Source organism: Ochlerotatus camptorhynchus, unplaced genomic scaffold, assembly GCF_037179485.1.
Source record: "Ochlerotatus camptorhynchus isolate MF236.1 unplaced genomic scaffold, CSIRO-AGI_Acam_v1.1 ptg000046l, whole genome shotgun sequence".
Classification (NCBI taxonomy): Eukaryota; Metazoa; Arthropoda; class Insecta; order Diptera; family Culicidae; genus Ochlerotatus; species Ochlerotatus camptorhynchus.
Window position 1 is genome coordinate 2,279,515 of NW_027040537.1, and position 20,852 is coordinate 2,300,366.

At 44.6% G+C, this 20,852-nt stretch overlaps 3 protein-coding genes across 3 annotated transcripts; 1 reads left to right on the forward strand and 2 right to left on the reverse strand.

Moving 5' to 3' along the window:
* Positions 1 to 7,418: 7,418 nt before the first annotated feature.
* Positions 7,419 to 9,508, reverse strand: LOC135715706 (uncharacterized). Its single transcript, XM_065238841.1, has 3 exons — positions 9,344 to 9,508; positions 8,421 to 9,279; positions 7,419 to 8,354 (listed from the first exon to the last, which is right to left on the reverse strand). The coding sequence occupies exons 1-3, from the start codon at positions 9,424 to 9,426 to the stop codon at positions 7,545 to 7,547; spliced, it is 1,752 nt and encodes a 583-aa protein (XP_065094913.1). The 5' UTR covers positions 9,427 to 9,508; the 3' UTR covers positions 7,419 to 7,544.
* Positions 9,509 to 10,629: 1,121 nt separating this feature from the next.
* On the forward strand, positions 10,630 to 12,532 carry LOC135715721 (zinc finger protein 73-like). The gene is made up of 4 exons (XM_065238845.1): positions 10,630 to 10,984; positions 11,043 to 11,278; positions 11,334 to 11,588; positions 11,648 to 12,532. The coding sequence occupies exons 1-4, from the start codon at positions 10,705 to 10,707 to the stop codon at positions 12,530 to 12,532; spliced, it is 1,656 nt and encodes a 551-aa protein (XP_065094917.1). The 5' UTR covers positions 10,630 to 10,704.
* Positions 12,533 to 17,272: 4,740 nt separating this feature from the next.
* Positions 17,273 to 17,767, reverse strand: LOC135716254 (uncharacterized). Its single transcript, XM_065238943.1, has one exon. The coding sequence runs from the start codon at positions 17,765 to 17,767 to the stop codon at positions 17,273 to 17,275; it is 495 nt and encodes a 164-aa protein (XP_065095015.1).
* Between the last annotated feature and the right edge of the window lie 3,085 nt (positions 17,768 to 20,852).

A 20,852-nucleotide genomic window follows, 5' to 3' on the forward strand; every position in this document is an offset into this window, starting at 1 on the left:
TGCTAAAGAGCCTAAATTTATAAATTCAGGCTCTTTAGTCTGTGCCATAAAAAAGTTAGAAGCACATTGAGTGAGTCCGCAGTACTCAGCTCATTAGCTATGAGTTCCTGCAGGTTTCACACACAACGACAGTACGGTAATCTGCAGACGCGGATTGCCTTGACTAGTGTTTTTACGTTATTTACAAGTGAGGGCACGGTTATTAATTCCCGCTGTACGTCGAGACGGATTCAGGGGCAAACGAGGAGTGAGCCCAACGCGGAAAACTTTCAATTTGATCATATAGTGAACGCTAATTTGATTCTAAAGTGTGGTGATTCTTCTTGCATCGGTGTGGCTGCAAAACAGCCATTTGCTTCTCGATAACACAAACGTCAACAAACTTGCAAGCAAACTGTAGGAACTTGCAAACAAACTTTGGGAATAGCGTGTACGTAGTGAACTGATTAACGGTGGTTCGTATCGAAATTGATTTGAACAGACGGGTATTTAACTAGTGCGATTGCTTGGAAAGTGACAACAAGAAGAGCTGCTGACTACCAAACACCTATCTTTACTTGCCCACCAGCCATGTCGCTGGATGTGGGCTTTCCCCCTCTACCGGGCGACCCTGGAGGAGGACCCTCTAACCTAATTGATGGATCACCCGCTGGTCCTACTCTGCCGTCTTTCATGGACCCACAAGGCCTGCACGGAGAGCTTGTTGTTCTCAGGATGGAAGCAGCATCGAACGCACAAAAACTTCCAGAACATCCCTTCCTAATCCGTGCTTCGATCGAGTCATGGATCAAAGGAAAAATCGACGGTGTTTCCTCTGAGGCCAGAGGAAAGTCATACGCACTCAAAGTACGTTCCAAATGGCAAATGGACCGGCTCCTTGAGATGACCCAGCTACTCGATGGCACGGAAATAAAAATCACCAAGCATGTCAACCTCAATGCTGTTCGATGCGTGATTAGTTGTCAGGATATGGTGAAGGTAAAAGATGAGGAGGTTTTAGAGTACCTGAAAACACAAAACATCTCACAAATCCGGAGGATCACGAGGAAAGCAGCCAGCGGAAACGATCGAGTGAATACAGCTACAGTAATTCTCACTGTAAATAGTACTAGGGTCCCGGAATACATCGATGTCGGTTAACACCGATGCAAAACTCGACCTTATTACCCGGCACCGATGTTATGTTACCGTTGTTTCAGCTTTGGGCATACCAAATTGAGATGCCAACAGCCAACCCAAACTTGTGGACAATGCTCCCAGCAACATGCCATCGTCGAAGGTCTCCGATGCTTGAACCCTCCCTTCTGTCCTAGATGCAACACCAATAGCCATGCGATCGCAAGTCGAAGTTGTCCGGTTTACCAAACGGAAGATGCCATTCAACACATTAGGGTTGACGCTGCTGCTAGGAAAATGTTTGAGGCGGCTACTGGAAATAAGTCCTTTGCCGGTGTGGCTAACGCTAGCAAGGACCAAGCGATTGCCGACTTATCCGCCAAACTCGACAATGTCACACGTGAACTCGCTGAGAAAGATCGCAAGATTGAGGCCCTGGAGCTAAAACTGAATGAAAGCTCAACCACCACGAACGTTGACGTCATCAACGAGCTGCGACAAGCAATCGTCGACCTTCGCATAGAACTACAAAGGAAAGATCATCGAATCGAGGCTCTAGAGGCAGCCCTTCGGAAAGGCAACAGACTAGAACTAACTAGAAAACATGGTACCATCGAAGACCTTGTTATCCAAGTACAACACCTCCAAGAAACCGTCGCCAAAAAAGATAGGGAGATCTTCGTGCTTCGCTCCGTAAACAGTACCAAGAAACCAGTTACCCCATCTTACGCACAAACACAGCAGAGAAGATAAGCAACAACAGTTACCGAAAAACCCAGCAACAACAAAACCGCATCAGCTAGAATCTACGCAAACAACTCCGGATCAGCCAAAACTGGACTCAAAACAAAACACAAAACTCTCTCAGAATACAGGAGCCAAAAAGAAATCAATCAGAAAACAGCATAGCATCGACCTCGCAACCAAACGAATCAAGGGAAATAACTCTACTCCGACCATCTCAGACTCAGAAGAAAACCACGAAGATATCACTGACTCCCCATCAGCATCCATGGACTTCACAGTCGCGTCTGATGATGATATGCGGGGCAGTCAGGACCCACTGATGGAACCATAAACCCAACTGCCATCCAGTCCTCCCCTACACCAGCGCAAAGAAAGCCGCATTCTTTTTCATATCAATGGACTCGTCACCCATTCGATACAGTGATGAAACTGAAGCTACTAAGGAGGACTCTAGTCAAAACCATGACCATACAACCAGCTCGCCAATCATTGTCTCTCGACCAAACACCCCTACCATACCAGATAAGGCCTCGGACAGTCGGGGCCCTGTCAGTGCAGACGTCAATGTAGAACCGGAACTGGCAGACAACCCCCGGCACTCGTTGGTAAACTCTGGAAATAAAAACAAACGTTTTGTATCGACTTATCCGGTTGGATCGTGGGGAAGCAGTGGCCCCGTCGGTGCGGACGTCATTCAAGAACCAGAACCGGCGGACAACCCTCGGCTCCCTGCGAGGACCGGTAGAGGGACGGACAAGGGAGCTAGCTTCTATCCCCCTATGGACAGCGTGGGAACGAAGACACCTTTAACTAAAACGAAAACCAGGCCTCAAGAGCCGACAATTCTGTCTTTGGCGGGTCGTATAACGGGACTTTACACTATTGAAAATCTGTTGACGCCCGGACAAGGGTCGAAAACGGAAGTAAGATCCCTTCCCCCTCAGCATTACGTGGAAAAGAAGCGCGATGAGGCGATAACAAAAACCCCAATTCTTGCCACAACAGCCCAAAGGAGATCACAACGAATTCCCACTAGATCTGCATTACCCTCGAATGCACTCTCAAACGCAGCTGTTTATGATGCACTGCAACTAAATACACTAGGCACAACCTTACCAACAGCGGGACCCTCGTTGAAGCCTTCATCACGCACAGAGACCAACTCGCACAAACCCTCAATACTACGTGAAACGGTTCGGTTACCTCTGCCGATAGCGGGAACAGCTCTAGACCCCTCTGCCGATGGAGCTCCGCTAGGGTCCATACCTCCCACATCATTCAACAAGAACGACAGTACGAAATCCATTACCACATCCTACCGAAGATAGGAGAGACTACGAAATGTACGCGAACCACCAACTAACACTCAAGCCAATGACACAACCTACAGCCAGCTGGTGACCCAGCGAACAATATCAACACAGCAACAGTCTCCTGTGCTTACCCAAGCTGACGATCCTCTTAATAGAAAATCGCCGACACACGACCAACGGTGCTCAAGGTCAAATATGGACCCAGAATCACCCTCCCCATTCGGCTCATGCTTTGCCATCCAATGGAACATGAACGGATACCAAAACAACCTTAGCGACCTGGAGATTCTCGTCCGGGGTCATGACCCATCTATTCTGGCTATCCAAGAAGTGCATCGTGCTAGCACTGATAGAATGGACCGGACTCTCGCGGGACAATATCGTTGGGTGATGGGAACCAACCACAACACTCGCCACGGCACTGCTATCGGAATCAAAGCAACTCTTCCCTTCACCACCACTCCGCTATCTACTGAGCTACCTGTGGCTGCTATAAGACTCGAATATCCGCTAGCAGTCACTGTAATCTCTGTTTACCTTCCCTGTCAGAAGATCCCTGGACTTAAAGGAAAGTTAATTGACCTACTCCTCTCCATCGACGGCCCAATACTTCTCCTGGGTGATGTAAACGGCCATCACCAAGCTTGGGGCAGCCCTCTAAACAACCGCAGGGGCATAGATGTCCTGGAAGCGGCTGAAACTGTTGATCTAACTCCTCTAAATGATGGATCCACAACCTTCATAAGTGGACAAAGGGAATCCGCAATTGACATATCTTTCGCCAGCTCAGGAACAATCCATCGACTTCTATGGAAGGTCATGGAAGACCCGATGGGTAGCGACCACCACCCCATCGAAATCCGACTCGACTGTAGACCAACCGAAGCCTCTCGTAGACCACGCTGGATCTACAATCATGCAGATTGGACAAATTATCAAGAGGCAATCACCGGTACCTGCAGAGAATCCGAACCGACCAACCTCTCGGACTACATAGGTTCGATTTTTCAAGCGGCAACAGACACTATTCCTCGATCTAGTACCATCCCAGGACGAAAAGCCCTTCCGCTGTGAAAGCCAGGAGAAAGGCTCTTCGTGCCGCCAAGCGATTAAATAAAAACCACCCCGACAAGGAGGTTGCTTTGGCTCACTACCGTGCAAAAAGGAACGAATGTCGGCAAACTATACGCGAAGCGAAAGCCCAAAGTTGGGAGAACTTTCTCAACGAAATCAGCCCTAACCAATCGGCAGCTGATCTGTGGGGAAAGGTTAATGCTTTAAGTGGGAAGAGAAAAAACCGGGGAATCGCTCTTAAATATGAAGGAGGAATTACCCGCGATTCAGATACTATTGCCGATGTGCTTGGAGAATACTTTGCCTCTCTCTCAGCCGTAGAAGGCTACGAAGTTGCTTCGACACCCCCGATAGCCAGCATGCCAATTCCAGAGGAAACAATTGTGCCGGAAATAAACGAACCCTTCCGGATGAACGAGCTCGCTCTAGCCTTATCAAAGGCTAAAGGCAATTCTGCGGGCCCGGACGAGGTGGGCTATCCTTTGCTCCGGAATCTACCACCAGAAGGAAGACGCAAGCTTCTAGATCTAACCAACCAGGAGTGGCTGCACAACTCCCTGCCTCAGGATTGGAAGCACAGTCTCGTGGTCCCGATCCTCAAGCAAGGAAAGCAAGGCAGACAAGCTAGTGATTTCAGGCCGATCTCCCTCACATGCTGTGCCTCCAAAATCGTGGAACGGATGGTAAATAGACGACTGATGAACTTTCTAGAATCCAGGGACCTACTTGACCACCGTCAACACGCCTTTCGTCCAGGACACGGTACAAACACGTACTTTGCCACACTTGCCCAAGCCCTTGATGACGCTACCTCGAGCGGACACCACGTCGAACTGGCAGCTTTAGACATAGCAAAAGCATATAATAGAGCTTGGATGCCAGATGTCATCCGACAAATGGCTGATTGGGGCCTTGGCGGGCACCTGATGCATTTCGTGAAGAATTTCTTGGCAAACCGCACCTTTCAGGTACTTCTGGGAAACCACCGTTCCGCAACATTCCGAGAGGAGACTGGCGTACCACAGGGTTCGGTTATCGCGGTCACCCTTTTCTTAATTTGTATGAATGGAGTTTTCGTTAACCTTCCTAAGGAAATTTACATCTTTGTGTACGCTGACGACATTATCCTCCTGATCACTCACAAAACCATAAAGGCACTACGTAGAAAGATGAGCGCTGCCACAAGGGCAGTCTCCCTTTGGACATCACTTACTGGCTTCCAACTCTCAGCCGAAAAATGCACACTAGTACACATCTGCTCTCACCATCATGCCGTCCTTAACACTCCCATCTGTATCAATGGTACAGCTATTCCCATCAGGAGGTCAGCCCGTATCCTCGGAGTTCGAATTGACCGATATTTGACCTTTTCTGCCCACTTTGACGAAGTCAAGAAAGCCTGCAAGACACGTCTTAATCTGCTACGATCCATCGCAGGTCGACACCCAGACAGTAACCGGCCCATTCGTCTTCGAGTTGCTAGAACAATTTTAGAATCACGTCTCCTTTACGGAATCGAAGTTACCTGTCTCGCTCGCGAACAACTTATTACGGAACTAGCCTCTACATACCACCAAGCAATCCGTATCTCATCCGGCCTACTACCATCCACGCCTGCAATTGCAGCTTGCGTGGAAAGTGGGGTACTACCATTCAACCTTCTAGTTACTCAGACCATCTGTAACCGATCAATTAGCTTCGAGGAGAAGACAGCTGGCTCAGATGAAGGAGTTTTCCTCCTTACCGAGGCCAAACAACTCCTTTCAGCCACCGCCAATCTGGAGCTCCCCCCGGTGTCTAGCTTACATTGGTGTGGAACCAGAGATTGGAACCTGCCCGGGCCCATTATCGACTTGGCGATAAAGAAGAAGTTCAAGGCAGGATCCAACTCTACGGCACTTGTGAGATCCGTCGCGGAACTCCAGAGAACCAGATACTGCAACCACACTATCCGTTACTCCGATGGATCGGTTTCCCGTGAAGTGGTTGGCATCGGCATCACGGGCCCCCAAATATCCGTACTTCATCGACTTCCAGACCAGTACACTATATTCTCGGCAGAAGCGGTCTCTGCTTTTATTGCTGCTACCACTCCCTCAAACAAGCCGATTGCCGTATTTACGGACTCCGCAAGTGTAGTTTTAGCCCTCAACTCAGGCTCTATTAAGCACTCATGGATCCAAGCCATTCAGCGATATGCCCCCAGAAACACTTCATTTGTATGGACTCCGGGACACTGCGGCATTCGTGGTAATACGGAGGCGGATCATCTAGCGGCTTCTGGAAGACGAGCCCAACTGTTCACCAAGGAGGTTCCATCAGGGGACCTGAAAAAATGGGTTGCCAACAAAATCTGGGACTTATGGTCAAATACATGGTCCCAATCAACTAGCATTTTCCTTAGAAAAGTGAAGGCTGACACACGAAGATGGCAAGACCCCCCTGACCACCGAACTCAGGTTGTCCTGGCAAGACTCAGAACAGGCCATACCAGAGTCTCGCATAACTGTTCTGGGAGCGGCCCGTTCCGGAAATTTTGTGAGCTCTGCCGCACCAACTGTTCAGTGGAACACATAATCTGCCACTGTACTCAATACGAAGGCTCACGAGTGCTGTACGGCATGCCGGGCAGCATTAAGGACGCACTGAGTAACGACCCGACTAGAATCACAGCATTAATGGGCTTCCTCCGCGAGGCCGGCCTCTTCGACCAAATATGAAACCTGCCAAAAACCCGACCACCGCAATACAAATGGACTTTCTCTTATCACCCAACATCTCAAACCAAAGCAAGATCCTCAGCAACTTAACAACCAAAACTCCGAAGAAAGACAGCACATTGACAGCCTCAGTATTTAACTAGAGGAGGTGTCTTATAGACCTCTTAACATGATAAAAAACGAAAAAAAAAAAAAAAAACTTTGTAACTAGATGAGGTTCCTTCTGGACCCCACACTATCTTTTCAGAGACGAACCAGTCTCTATAATAAAGAAATCAATCAATCAACCTGCAGGTTTTCAAAAATATGAGTGAATTTCGCATGGAAAGAAAATGCTCCGAGTCAATTGAATTCAGTCGCTGAGCCGTTCTGGTTGGCCGTGACCCTCGCGGTTTCCATCCAGCAGAGGAATTTCAGCTGATAAAATAAATTGCACACGTGTTTTTTTTTTCAGCTATTGCTTCAACTTCATTGCACTTCTTTTGTACACTCTTATCATTACTCAAAAACATAAAGATAGTAAAGATCTCCAAGCATCTTAAATATGGTAATATAATAGGTAACAAATGAACATCTACTTCTCGACCAATACATCGTAGATTCTCCACTGTTTGATCTGTTCCAAGCTGGCAGCTTGTTTCACCGCCTCCGCATAGCGATTGTGGAAAAGCACTCCGTCAAAAAACAAAAACGGTTCCTCATCGAATCCGAGCAGCGTGCGTATTTTGCTGAAGTGGTTGTAGATCTTCAGATAAAGAAATGCTATACGGAACGGACGCTTCCCTAACATGGTAGGATATTTAACGGCTTGAAAGTCGTACGTCTGGAATACTACGTCATGGGATACCTGCAGCAGGACATCAGCTTCGAACACATCGAGGATATGTTTCTCCACGAGATAGTACAAGGTAGCCACCGGAGCAAGCAATCGGTCCGGTACTGACTGCAATCGACGGTGGTCCAAGGTATCGGATGCGATCCAAGCGAATAGTTGCCGTTTGATATCCTGCAGGCTTGTTTGGATATCGATTTGCCGAGACAGCAAATCCAATAGAGGAGGGGGCGTAATATGCTGTGGAAATTCAACCGGTAGATTTTGAAACGAGTGGCCAGCATCGTGGGACATTTTGATCATAATCTTCCGTGTTGAACTGTCCGAAAGCATTTGCCTGTGGTAGAGCACGACTCCCGCTTGACGCATCACTAACGGGATCACCAGGTGTGGATAATGCTCCCCAAATTCTCCCCTTCTCATGTCTACAAAAAAGGCAGTTACATTAACGGGGCGACCTACCCAAATTTGAAATAAAAAAGTGTTCTCCAGTTTGAGGAGGACATCAACGACTGGATCATCTATAATGTTCGTATTTTGAGGCTGGTAATCCTACGATCAAAATAGAAGAGTGTAAGAGTTAACTGGAACATTAAAAGTTACAAGCAAATAACTCACGGTTTCGTAGAAATCCAAACTAGCTAAGAAACGTTCCTTCAAATCTTCGTTTACAGCAGCTTTTCCAAAAACATGGTTCAGCAAACTACAGAGTATTTTATCTTGGTGCAAGCTTTCAGGCAATGCTTGCTGCCGTACAAAATCCGCCAGTCTGGGAAACTTCTCCCTGGGGCTACCCAGCTTCGAATGAAAATGTCTTACTTCTTCGTACTTGATGACGTCATTTCCACCCAAAGTGGCCAAAAGTCGCATCTGCTTGAAACTCAACCCCATGTTTCGAACCAGCGCCAATCGGTTGTACTCCATCGTGTCTAGCGTTTCGAAATGAATATCCTTAGCCGACCAGTACCGCCAGAATCCCTTGTATATCATAAAATCGGTGTCATTCGATATGATGGCTATCGCTTGAACCTGATTGGCATAGGCAGCCAGTTCCTGGTCGCATTCCTTCGCAATAGATATAATCAATTCACCGTGCTTCGATGCCATCTGCCTAACCGGATACAAAGTATTATTAGGAATGGAATTCCGGAATCGGCTTGCCATCCAAGCAAGATCGGATGCACGGTCCACGGAATCGATTATTTCCATAATTTTGTTGTATTTTTCATCCTGGCGCTGCGTCCATGTATCGTATTTAGTATCTTGCACTGGTCCATCGTAAAAGAATACCAATTCTGCACCGAGGTTCTTTATCCTGACGAAGAACTGTTCCAGCAAATGTGCGACCTGGTTGAATCGTCCTCCGCACAGCAATCCTGGAAGGTCCGCATGGCTCACCGGGCGGTATAGGGACATCAGATCAATGACGATAATCGGTGGTGGAGGGTTCGGTTGATTAGCCCTGACATAGTATTTGCTATAGAAGATAATAATATTATTTTGAAACGTTTTTTTTTTTCGTTGAGATACCAGGAACTTACTTGATTTCAAACTCAATGTTAGTTTTAACAAATCCGTTGCGAACTTCAGAGCACACATAAGTTTCTAGATGTCTAATACCCATCGTTTGGCTTTGATCATGTAAAACTAAATTCTTATTTTATTTTAAAATTCCTTAATGATTCGCTATAGTAATACGCAGCAAGAATTGTGTTGATAAATGTTGATATTTTCAAGACCAATAATTGAAAAGGACTCAACTCCATTTTGTAAACAAACCTTTTAAAGCTATTTTGTCGCGATCCGAAGTCCTCCAACGCAAACCAACAAAATTAACAGGTAGGAGAAATTCTCCTCTACCCGATTGCGGTTTTTGGTTTGCGAATGTATGTTTCGTTTCGCGAGAAAATGGCCTTACAAGGTTTGTTTACAAAATGAAGTTGAGTCCTTTTCAATTGTTGGTCTTGTTTTGACACATTTGCGCGGAAGACCCGAGTAGAAAGTGAAATCAATTTCCTAAGACAAGTTATCTATAAAAAAGGTAGGATGAATTGATGCCCAGGTACAATTACAGTCCGGCACAACGCATTCGGCACATGCAGATAAAATTCACGGCACAAATTGAGATGTGCAAAGTTGATTTCAGTAAAACTTTAGCACCATTTTTAACAACTTTTGGTATGGTTCACGTTTATCCTGAGGGGTTGAAGGTGACTGTCAAATACGAACAATCGTTGCCTACCTCGCATAACTGGTTCCAAACGACAACAAAGCCATAAGTAACGATGGTTTGTTGATGTTTGGAACCAAATTCAGATAGGGAAAATCCTTGAGTGTAAACAGGTGGGAATCCTACGATCAAAATTATGATTAAATGGATGACGAAGTTTGGCGTCACACTCCTCAACCGTTTAAACAGCGGGAGAGATGACAAACTCAATGAGCCTTACACATTTACATCTCTTTTGGGGGCTGACTCTGGGGGGGGACGTGCTGTCAAATCAGCCTACTGATCATTCTTGTATGAAATTGGTTCCAAACGTAAACAAACCCTGTAGGTTTCTTATGGCTTGTTTACGTTTGGAACCAGTTATGCGAGATAAGCGACGATTGTTCGTATTTCACAGCCACCTCCCCCTTGATTTGACTGCACATCCCGCCCCTACCTTTATGAGGGCTGTGTTCCTCACATTTTTATTGATCGTGCCTTAACAAATTCCATGTATCATCCCCCGCAAAATATTATTTTCTTGTGCTGTCATCGACCTGATGGTAATCAAAACAAAACTCAGCTGTTTTGTTTTCCTGTCAACCCCTGTCTGACAAAGCGATTCGGGTTTGAATAAAATTCCAGTGATTTCACCAATATCTTGAATCTCATCCTTAAATTTTTCATCTGTCCATGGAAGCCGCGCAGATGGACACGCTCCAGCTTCCGCCCAGCGGAGACCCCTGTCGGTTGTGTTTGAAAAAGTGCGAACAATCGTACGGAATGTACATCAACTCCCCGGACGGGCTGCTCCGGGAGTTGCCGAAAAAGATTCTGGAATGTATCGCCCTGGAAGTTAGCGACAACGAGCCGCAAATCTTCTCCAAGCTCGTGTGCAGCGAGTGCATCTGCAAGTTGGACTACTTTCACGAGTTTCGGGAAAATTGCCGCAAATGCCAGGCGTTCTTCAGTGGTAAGTTTGGAAGGTTTGGTTGTGAGAGAGGATGATATAATTGATGATGCTATTTCAGAAATGCTAATGTTTTGTCAGGCGGAAGCTGCTATCGAGCATCAACAAGAGCAACAGCAACAGCATCATCATCATCATCATCATCAGCACGATGTACACCAGCAGATACTGCCGGAAATCAGTTTCCCCGGTAATGACTTTATGTTGGACGGAAATACCAACAAAGATTATGAGTACATTATTCAAAGTCTGGAGAAGGAAGATATCTCGTTCTCAGCTAATGTGGAAGCTCTGAAGGTAAACACATTTTGTTTGTTAAATTTGCGATTAAAAAAGTAATGTGATATTTCAGTTGAAAAAAGAACTGGAGATTTCAATTCAGCAGAACCAGCAGGAGGAAAAGTACATTCCCATGGTGGAGTCATCCGGTTCGGATGGCGTCATGCCTAGCGAGGAAACTTGCTTCAATAATTTGGAAGCAATAGTTGAATCGATTGCTCAGCAGAATGCATCTGTTGGTTATACAATTTCCGAAACGGTACCGGAGGATGATCTCGATTATGATGATTTTGTGGGAATCGAAACCGTAGACGACAACAGAGATGCCGTGAGTTTTGTGTGGGTTATCTCAACCGAACGTTATCATATCTAACTAAACAAATGTAGTCAATTTCAGAAATTCAAATTCAGCAGATAATTGAAGAACCCACTAAGTATGAGCCACCCGAGGAAATCGTTGCTCCCCCATTGGCGTCTGATGAAAGTCCTGTTGAAATTGAGCCAGAAGTCACCACCGAGGAAACGCCCATTTTGCAAGCTCCAAACGACCGAACATGTGATATCTGTGGGAAAGTGTGTACCACCCGTACAAAGCTGAAATTGCACCGAAATACACACCTCAACGTGACTTCGTTTAGCTGTCCCGTAGAAAACTGCCCCAAAGCATTCAAGTCGAAAAATGGCCTAAACGAACACTTGGCCAATCACACCGGCAATTACGCGATTTCCTGTAACATTTGCGGGAAAGGTTTCCTGAAGCAAAGCTACCTAACTAGCCACTTGAGGACGCACTCGGAGGAGAAAACATTTCGCTGCAACATTTGCAAACAGGCTTCGTTCAAAAGTAAGAAAGCTCTCCTGGATCACAAAAATCGACACCTGGGTCTGAAGCCGTTCGAGTGTGGCCAGTGTGGAAAGCAGTTCACCAATCGGTATTTGTTGCAACAGCACGAACAGACGGCCCACACGGGCATTCGATTCCCGTGTCCGCAATGTGAGAAAACGTTTACTTGCAAAAGCTACCTGAAGGTGCATCAGAGGATTCACAGCAACGATCGGCCGTTCGTTTGTGAGGTCTGCAATCGAGGGCACGTGACGCGTCGGGATTTGGAGGTGCACATGACACTCCATACCGGAGAGAAGCAATTTGTCTGCGATGTATGTGGCAAGGATTTTGCCCGGCTGAACGCACTGTCGTTCCATCGGAGGATACACGAACCGCGGGAGAAAGGTGGCGGCGATAGAAAACCGGAGCTGCTATCCGATAGCTAGCCGACGAATAAATAGTTCCTCTGAATTTATCTTTTGATTGATCGCATAACCGATGGAATGGAAAGAACGTTCCTTAGGAGGTAAATTCATAATTCTACGAATTTGACTTACAAACAACGTCAGCGTGGAATATCATCAGAAATTTGCCAAACTGAAAGTGTAACGAAATGGTTTTAGATACCCTTATAATTCGGCCATTTATGGATAGATTGTGAGTTCTCATTAACACAATTTGATCGCATTCTTGACATTGATTGTTATCACGGCGCAATATCGATCTCCTCTTCGCTTCTGTTTGGACGCATTCTCGGCTCTCTCGACTATTGTCCGAATTGCATCCACTTTGATGTCCCTTTCCGGAATCCAACTGCCTCTCCGACAATCCAAAACAAAAGCTTAAAGGGCTGATTCGTTTGAAGCATTGTCCTTTTCAATTGACGATGTTATTTTTCTCCGTTGAATTCAAGAATTTGAGATGACGAAAACTCTTGAAAATTGAAAGTCAATCAAAACTTGTATGTACAATTCAATGAAATATTTAATGCTCTTTTTTTATTTTGTAAGAATAAATATTGCTGACAATGAAGCAATGTTTTTATTACAATTGCAAAAAAACAGAACGGGAGCCGCTTCCACTGGTTTCATTGTATGGCAGATTCGCCAACGGAGGTCAGAGCGCTTCCATTGCAGCAATGGACGCAAAACGTGGTCAGCACTCACACATTCATCACGAAACGGTTGCTTTCCAAAGTCGACGACGTATCGACGATCGCGTGACACACATTGAGAGTGGTCTGCTTCTGTCGACAGCCGAGTGAACACTGAAGTTAAAGTTATGCTTATGTTAAATTGAAGTTAAAGCAAAGTTAAGTTTATATGTTAAAGTTCCGTTAAAGTTAAGTTGATGTTTGGCTAAAGACCATATTCTTCAGTGCTTAGACCAAGCTTCCCAGTTGCATCCGCTTGTTGGACAAAGTACACATTGGCAGCTTGAGCATCAACGCGGAGACGAGCCAGCCAACGGCTGAAAGTCTCCTTAATAAAGATATAAAAAAAAGCTTGAGCATCATCCACGATGCGCAAGAATAGGTCTCGTTTCATCCCCGGAACCCTCTTCGAAATAGGTCGTTTTAGTACGTCAAATTATCGGAGAAATAATCCGACACCAGACGTTCAGCTCCTTCCTGCGCCAATCTATCAGTGTTGGGTCGCCTCTTGGCACGTCTGTTTCTGCTACGATAGCCTGCGTCTGGAATAACATCCTGCTTACCAAGTCCAGATCGTCGTTAAAGCCTACTGATTTACATCTGTCGACTAGCACATCTCCTTTTGTTCTGTTTTTTTTTTTTTAATTTAAGAATTGAAATATTTTTTGACGTAGGACTACGTCTGTGATTTCTATATGGGGGTACACTTTGTGAAAACCGAAAATGGAACATGTAACACAATTATGAAAGATTTTGAACATTAATAACTCAGCTGCCCCTGGACCAATTTCAATAATTTTATCACCAATCGATCAGAAATATTTCGACGCATCAATAGCAATGCTTCCGACTGACGATTTTTAATAAGAAACTATTGAAAAAGTGGTAAGGTCAAGCATTGTCCAATGTACAAGTAAAAAGTGACAATTTTATCACTGTTTTAATGCAATAAACGTTCTTCCCAAACCCAGCCGTCATAATCGAGTACCACTTGGTTGCACATCATTCAGCTTTAACCTGAAAAGATATAAAAGAGCGCTGCTGTCTAGCCTCACCTCATTTTCGCTTCGGACAACGTGGTGATCAAGTAGCAGAAGCATCAATAGCAGCAGTAGGAAGATGGTGGCAGGTTAGGTAGTTCACTATTCTACCTAACAAGCAACAATGACTGGTCGTGGCAAAGGAGGCGCCAAGCGTCATCGCAAAGTTCTTCGTGATAACCGCCATCCGTCGTCTGGCTCGCCATGGTGGTGTCAAACATATCTCCGGTCTGATCTACGAGAAAACACGAGATGTGCTGAATGTTCCTGGAAAATGTGATACGTGATGCTGTCACCTACTCTGAACACGCCAAGCGTAAGCGCCAATGGATGTCGTCTACGCTTTGAAGTGACAGAGACGCACTCTGTACGGTTTCGGAGGTTAAATCACAGACAAACAGACGTAACACTTCATGGTGTATCTTCGTTCACGCATTTAACGGTTGATTTGAATATTATAAGTTCCGCGAACTACTCGCCGCAGCGCTGGCAGCGGATCACTTTGACGTTTCTATACATTCTATAGAACTTTTATGCAATTTTGTTTACGAGCTAGCGAGCAAGCTTGTTTTCCGCGAGAAGCCCGAGAGATGTCGTTACTGAGGTCCTATGGTTTGAGATACTATGTTTTCAAGCAAAACTTTTTCAAACAGTTAAGTCTGTTTGTCTGTGGTTAAATCATCACCAACTTTGGCAACTGTTTCAGGGCCAACAAGCTTATTACAGTTAAGAGTTGGGATAGAACTTATCTGTGCCTGTTTGTTCATATTCAGAACCACACGCTCTCAACGACCACACAAAATGTTCTCCAGAGTTGTAATCTTGTAACCAAACTTGGAAGCAAGGGTGAAAGTGATTTTGATCGATTCTCTTCATCAAACAAATTTGGTACGCCTACAATTCAAAAACGTAAAGAGTTAAGTTAATAGATGATCGATCAATTAAAATAACTAAATGCTCTTCACATTTGTTCCGTCCACTAGCGGTCCTACGTCAAGCTTCCGTTCGTGCCCCTAGGCACAGACTCTTCTACTTTTTTTTTAAATTAACTTAAGTTAAGAAATCAACAATAGCTCTCCACAACTACATAATATAATCTCTATATTTACTAGGTAATTTACGAACTCGGGGTTCCTTTCCTATGGCTTCAGTCCATTCATCACCTTCTTCATCATCAAATCCAGCGAAATTTTCTTCGAGTTCTAGGCTTGCGTTAATGGAAGACGATCCTGCTTCATTATCTTGCGTTCTTGAAGTAGTAGGAAATGCTTCAGAATCCGTTGTTGATGAGGTTATTACAGATGGAGGAACTTTCTTCACGTGTGCAACATTCCTCTCATATTTTTTCCCTGTTCCTGAATCTTCAATTGTTACCTTTGGACCTGTTCTTCTAATCACTGTGTATATGTTTCGGTCGAACATGAGTGAGTCAGCTTGATGCCATGGTCGAAGCAATAGTTTTTCATCTCTTCGCTTGAAAAATTTCTAGCAATGTCGAATGTCAGTACTAGCGGAAGTCCCATCCTGGTGAATGTATCCCTCAAAAAACGAATCACGTCACGTGAGGTTGTTCGAGTCATCCGTTCCGTCAAAACGTATCGGCTGTAGAGGTCGATCAGCACAAATATGTAACTGTTATCCGGTAGCGGTCCGAGAAAATCACCTGTCGTCGTTCTCCAGTCCATTCAGATTTGGCACCCTTGATTGTCATCTGCCGTAGCGTACTCGACATCTCTGAGAGATTTGGAATGAACTTGCCAACATAGTTCACTAGCCCTAGAAAGCTGCGCATTTCGGCTGAGTTTTGCGGATACCGAAAAGACTGGATGGCACTTATCTTATCGTTCATTGGCAGTATGCCTTGCTCTGACAGGGTGTGACCCATGAAGTTTACGGACCTCTTTCCAAACTCACACTTCTTGATGTTGACCGTCAATCCATGTTCGTCAAGCCGCATTAGAACCAGTTGTACTCTGGCGTCATGTTCTTCCTTCGTCTTCGCATATATAAGAATGTCGTCGATAAATACTCGAATTCCTTTTAGGCCTTTCAAGATCCGCTCAATTTCCCGTTGGAATATTTCAGCGGAGCAGTTCATACCGAACATTAGACGCTTGTAACGGTAGTATGCGAACGGAGTCACGAAGGTTGTTATTTCTCGGGAATCTGGATCCAATTCGATTTGGTGAAAAGCTTTCACCAGATCAATCTTCGAAAAATACTTGCAACCGTCTAAATGAGGCATTATTTCGTCGAATGTTGGTAACGGATGTCGTTCGGGGATTATAGCTTTGTTAGCCATACGCATGTCAACACACAGGCATACACTTTTCCCTCCATCTTTCGACGTGACTACCAAAGGTGATGCCCATGTAATCTTCAACGGCGCCAGTTCTATTACATCCTGCTTTAATAGATCGTTCAGCTTTTCTTCAACTACGTCCTGTAGGGGAATCGGTAAACGCCTGCATGGTTGTTGAATTGGCACCACTTCCTTGTTAATCTGAACTTTCACCTGCAAATTCTTCACCTTTTCCACCTTAGGGTCCTCAATGTCTGACACACAAAACGCCTCTGCATGAATCTCCAGGATTCCCAGCTCCAACGATGTACTCTTGCACAGCAAATTAGCCCCTGTTTCGTTATCCACAACATACACGCTTCGAACGGGTGGTAATTTCCGTTTTGAAAGTCTTGTGAACTGTTAGTTTACCGTTACTGTAGACCCGCAGAAATTTCCGTGATTTCTGGACGTCGGTAAATTTACATCCGTGCTGTTTCAGATGACGCCATGTAGTTCGGCTGATGACGTTAACGTGAGCGCCGGTGTCGACAATCCAATCCAATTTTACACCACCTGTGTAACATGTCACCAGATCGTGTTTATTTCCGGTAGCGTAAATGTGCTGAACGTCGTCGTCACTATCTTCGCTGCCGCCTGGGACATTGCTCTCGTCTTCGGAATCTTGAACTTGCCACACCTTCTTCTTGCTTCATTTATCCTTCGATTTTCGGTTCTCCGGCTTGGTTTTGCACATTTTCCGGAAATGTCCCACTAGCTTACAGCTATCACACACTTTGTTTTTCGCGGGCCAACTTTTATCGTTGGCAAAATGTCCAACATTTCCGCATCGGAAACACTTTTCTTTCTTCGCACCCTTTTTGATTTGGTTCACACAGCTTTGGCCCATAGGAGCCGAATTTCTCTTCATATCCTCCTTATTACGATTCACTGTTTCCAAGATCCGTGCCTCCTGCACGATTTCTTCCACATTCATCAACTTCTTCTTAATAATCACTTCACGCAGCTCGTCCGATCGGCTGTTGTCAAACACTTGTTCTGCAACTCGCATATCGAGTGCATTCCCGTACTCGCACAGGCGCCCTTGCTCTCGAAGACGGGCGACGAATTTCTCCACCGATTCATCTTCAGTTTGCTTCATTTTCCGGAACACGTACCGATCGTAAGGAACATTGGAAATGAGCATCCAGTAATCTTATCGCCTCCTTGTAAACGTCCGAGTCCGCTGGCGGGGGTGCATCGTGTCCAGGTGTATCGAAAAAAAATGTCCTGTATCTGTGTTCCACTGAAATGCAGCAGATACGACTTCTTCCTGGATGGGAGAGCAACACTATTCACCTCTAGGAACAACTCCAGAGATCTCTTCCATTTCACCCAGCGTGTTTCAATCGATGCGGTGTTATTGGTGTCAAAAGGTAACAAAGTAGATTTGCCGTTCTCCATCTTCTTTTACGCAACTATGGCGAGACACTGTTTATTTTCACGTTTGTTTTGGCTCCTTTTCACAGCAATCTTTCCCTTCGTCGAAAAAACCCCGAGTGTCGGATGCGTTTTCCGTCTTGCTTTCAGCTCGTCTGCCGTCCTTGTCACAAAGGCGTCAATTTGAGGTTATACCCCAAATATTATTTTTGGTTTATTTCTCACGTAAAACCGCTATTCCGAATCGTAAACTCACGTTTACCGAATTTAATCATTGCTCCATTACGTATAGAGCCTTCCTCAGCGAATTTAATCCCGGTTTTCTCCGATCGTCGCCAAAATGTTAGGAGTCGAATTAAAATACACGCGTACACGAGGAAGTAACTTTTTATTATATTTCTCCAATCCAAAGTTTATGACGTACATACATTACTGTGTTGCCAGTTAGTGGGAATCACTACAGCTTCAATAGTGATCGGTTCTGGCGTTCTACAAGCCCATTTTCCTGTGGCCAGTAAGGAGCAGAATGATTTAGGCTGATTCCATGTACTTTACAGTCCTATGAACTGCTTTGCAATATCCAAGGTGATTGTTCTAGGTTCTAGGATATCCAAGTCTGATAAATATCTTATTCAGTCTATCCACCGTTTCACGAGATGTACCTGCTGAAATAATCAATTACTACCAGCAAATGTTCTCCAAACGAAAGTGGACCCATAAAATCTATCGTGACATCGACCCACGGCTTTGATGGCAGTTCACGACGACTCATCGGAACCGGTTTACTGGGAAGTCCGACCAACTGACATCCCTCGCATTTAATCACGAATTCCTTTGCTTCTCGATCCATAATAGGCCACCATGCGCGATCCCTCAACCGTTTTTTCATGAGAAACTCACCCGGATGTCCTTCATGAGCCAGCTGTATCATCCTATGTCGTAGAGCCGTCGGAACCACTACCTTATTACCTCTTACCATAGTTTCTCCTACAAATCCAAGCTCATTCCTAAATGGTTCAAAAGGTTTCACTGTAGGGCTGTTCCAATTTCCAGACTTAAGACTTTCTTTTACAGCTAATATCTCTGGATCATCACGTGCAGCTTTTTCGATCTCTTCAACGTCTACAGCTACCGACTCTTGAATTGCCAACCAGTGCTGAGATTTGTCATTGTCACTGACAGACTTTCGCGCGATATTGACTGAATTGTTCGTCACATACCTAGTCACTGACAGACTTGATCCTCAAAAAAACCTTCGTCAAAATCTCATTCATTTTTTCGTCAATGACAAAGATTCACCTGGTAACAAAAAGTGTAATTTAGTACATTCTGTGTCACATTATTGTTATCCAAGTAGCTCAGGATGTAGATACTTGTTCACTAAAATGGATCCATGTAATTGTTTTGCTCAAGTCATTTAATTTCGTTACAAATTTAGCTACTAAATAAATCTGCACATGTTCATCACTGACAGCATTGTCATTGACAATAAATTAACATGGTTTGCCTTGACTATGACTGTCAGATCCAATGAGTGACCAAAGCAGAATTGTCAATATCACCGTGTACTGTCGAGATTTTGCAGCACAAGAAAATAGTTATGTTTCTCGAATTCATCGCAATTTTCCGGAGGTATCAAACGTGATAGAGAGTCAGCTATATTTCCTGTACCTTTCCGGTATTTCACCGTGAACTTGAAAGATTGCAGTCTTAAACCCCATCTTTCTATCCGAGCACAAGGAGTGAATGTCGGAGCAAAAATAATTTCTAGCGGCTTGTGGTCAGTTTCAAGCTCAAACTTTCTACCGATTAGATATACAGCAAACTTCTCAACGGCCCAAAGTAATGCTACCTAGCGCTTCCTTTTCAGTTTGGCAGTAGCGTTTTTCGGTGTTCGTTAGGCTTTTACTAGCATAACATATTATATGTTACTCATCAACATGTTCGTTCGGAAATTGGACCAATACTGCTCCCAACGCAACCGGAGAAGCGTGCGAGACAGTAGTGCGAAGGGAGATGCCGGTCCTTAACGTGGAGAAATCCGTCGATACATATTTCATTATCGTCAAAGAAAGATTGATTCAATAATTCTAGTTATTTGATGGGTTAAAAGAGTTTTTACACAGGACAAGGAGGGGTAAAACGCACCCCGGTGCTTTAATACCAACAGCGTTTTTTCTCGTGCTATTAAAAGATCAATTGATACATACAATTTCCCAGATGACTGTTCTGCAGCTCTTCCAGTGATTACGGGTGAAACTCAATTAAATTTGTTTTTCAAAACACGTAAATAAGCGCTGTTGGTCATATTATCCCATAGCACCCATAACTCTAAGAATTTCATTTTTCTGTAATAATTTTGATCAAAACAATAATGGGATATTTTTTCCCGTTTTTGTCAGCCTAAAATTTAACTGTAATTAATTTAGGCATATTCAATTGATCTGCATTGGGTTATTATTTTGCATGCAATGATATGGGAAAAAGGGGGACTCACGATTCAGCATGGAGAGTGTTTGGGAGCCGTTCTAGAGGTTGTGGTTCATTTTAGACATTATAGTTTGACGTGATCACCATGTTCCACTCATGTTTTGGAATGTGGCCTTGAGACTTGAGATTTGACTGCGATGTATGAGACTTCATAAGACCCCCTTCTGTCTCGCAAAATCAAACAAATATAACTGTCATAGAATTTCTACCTGTACCTAATAACATCATTGCTGTCCTGACTAAAAAGGTTGGAATTTTTAACTAAAATTCTGGCTGTGATATCTTTCACTAGATTAAACAATCTGTTAAAACCTTTCTCAACTATTCACTAACATGATTTTTTTAATGACAATCATAAACAC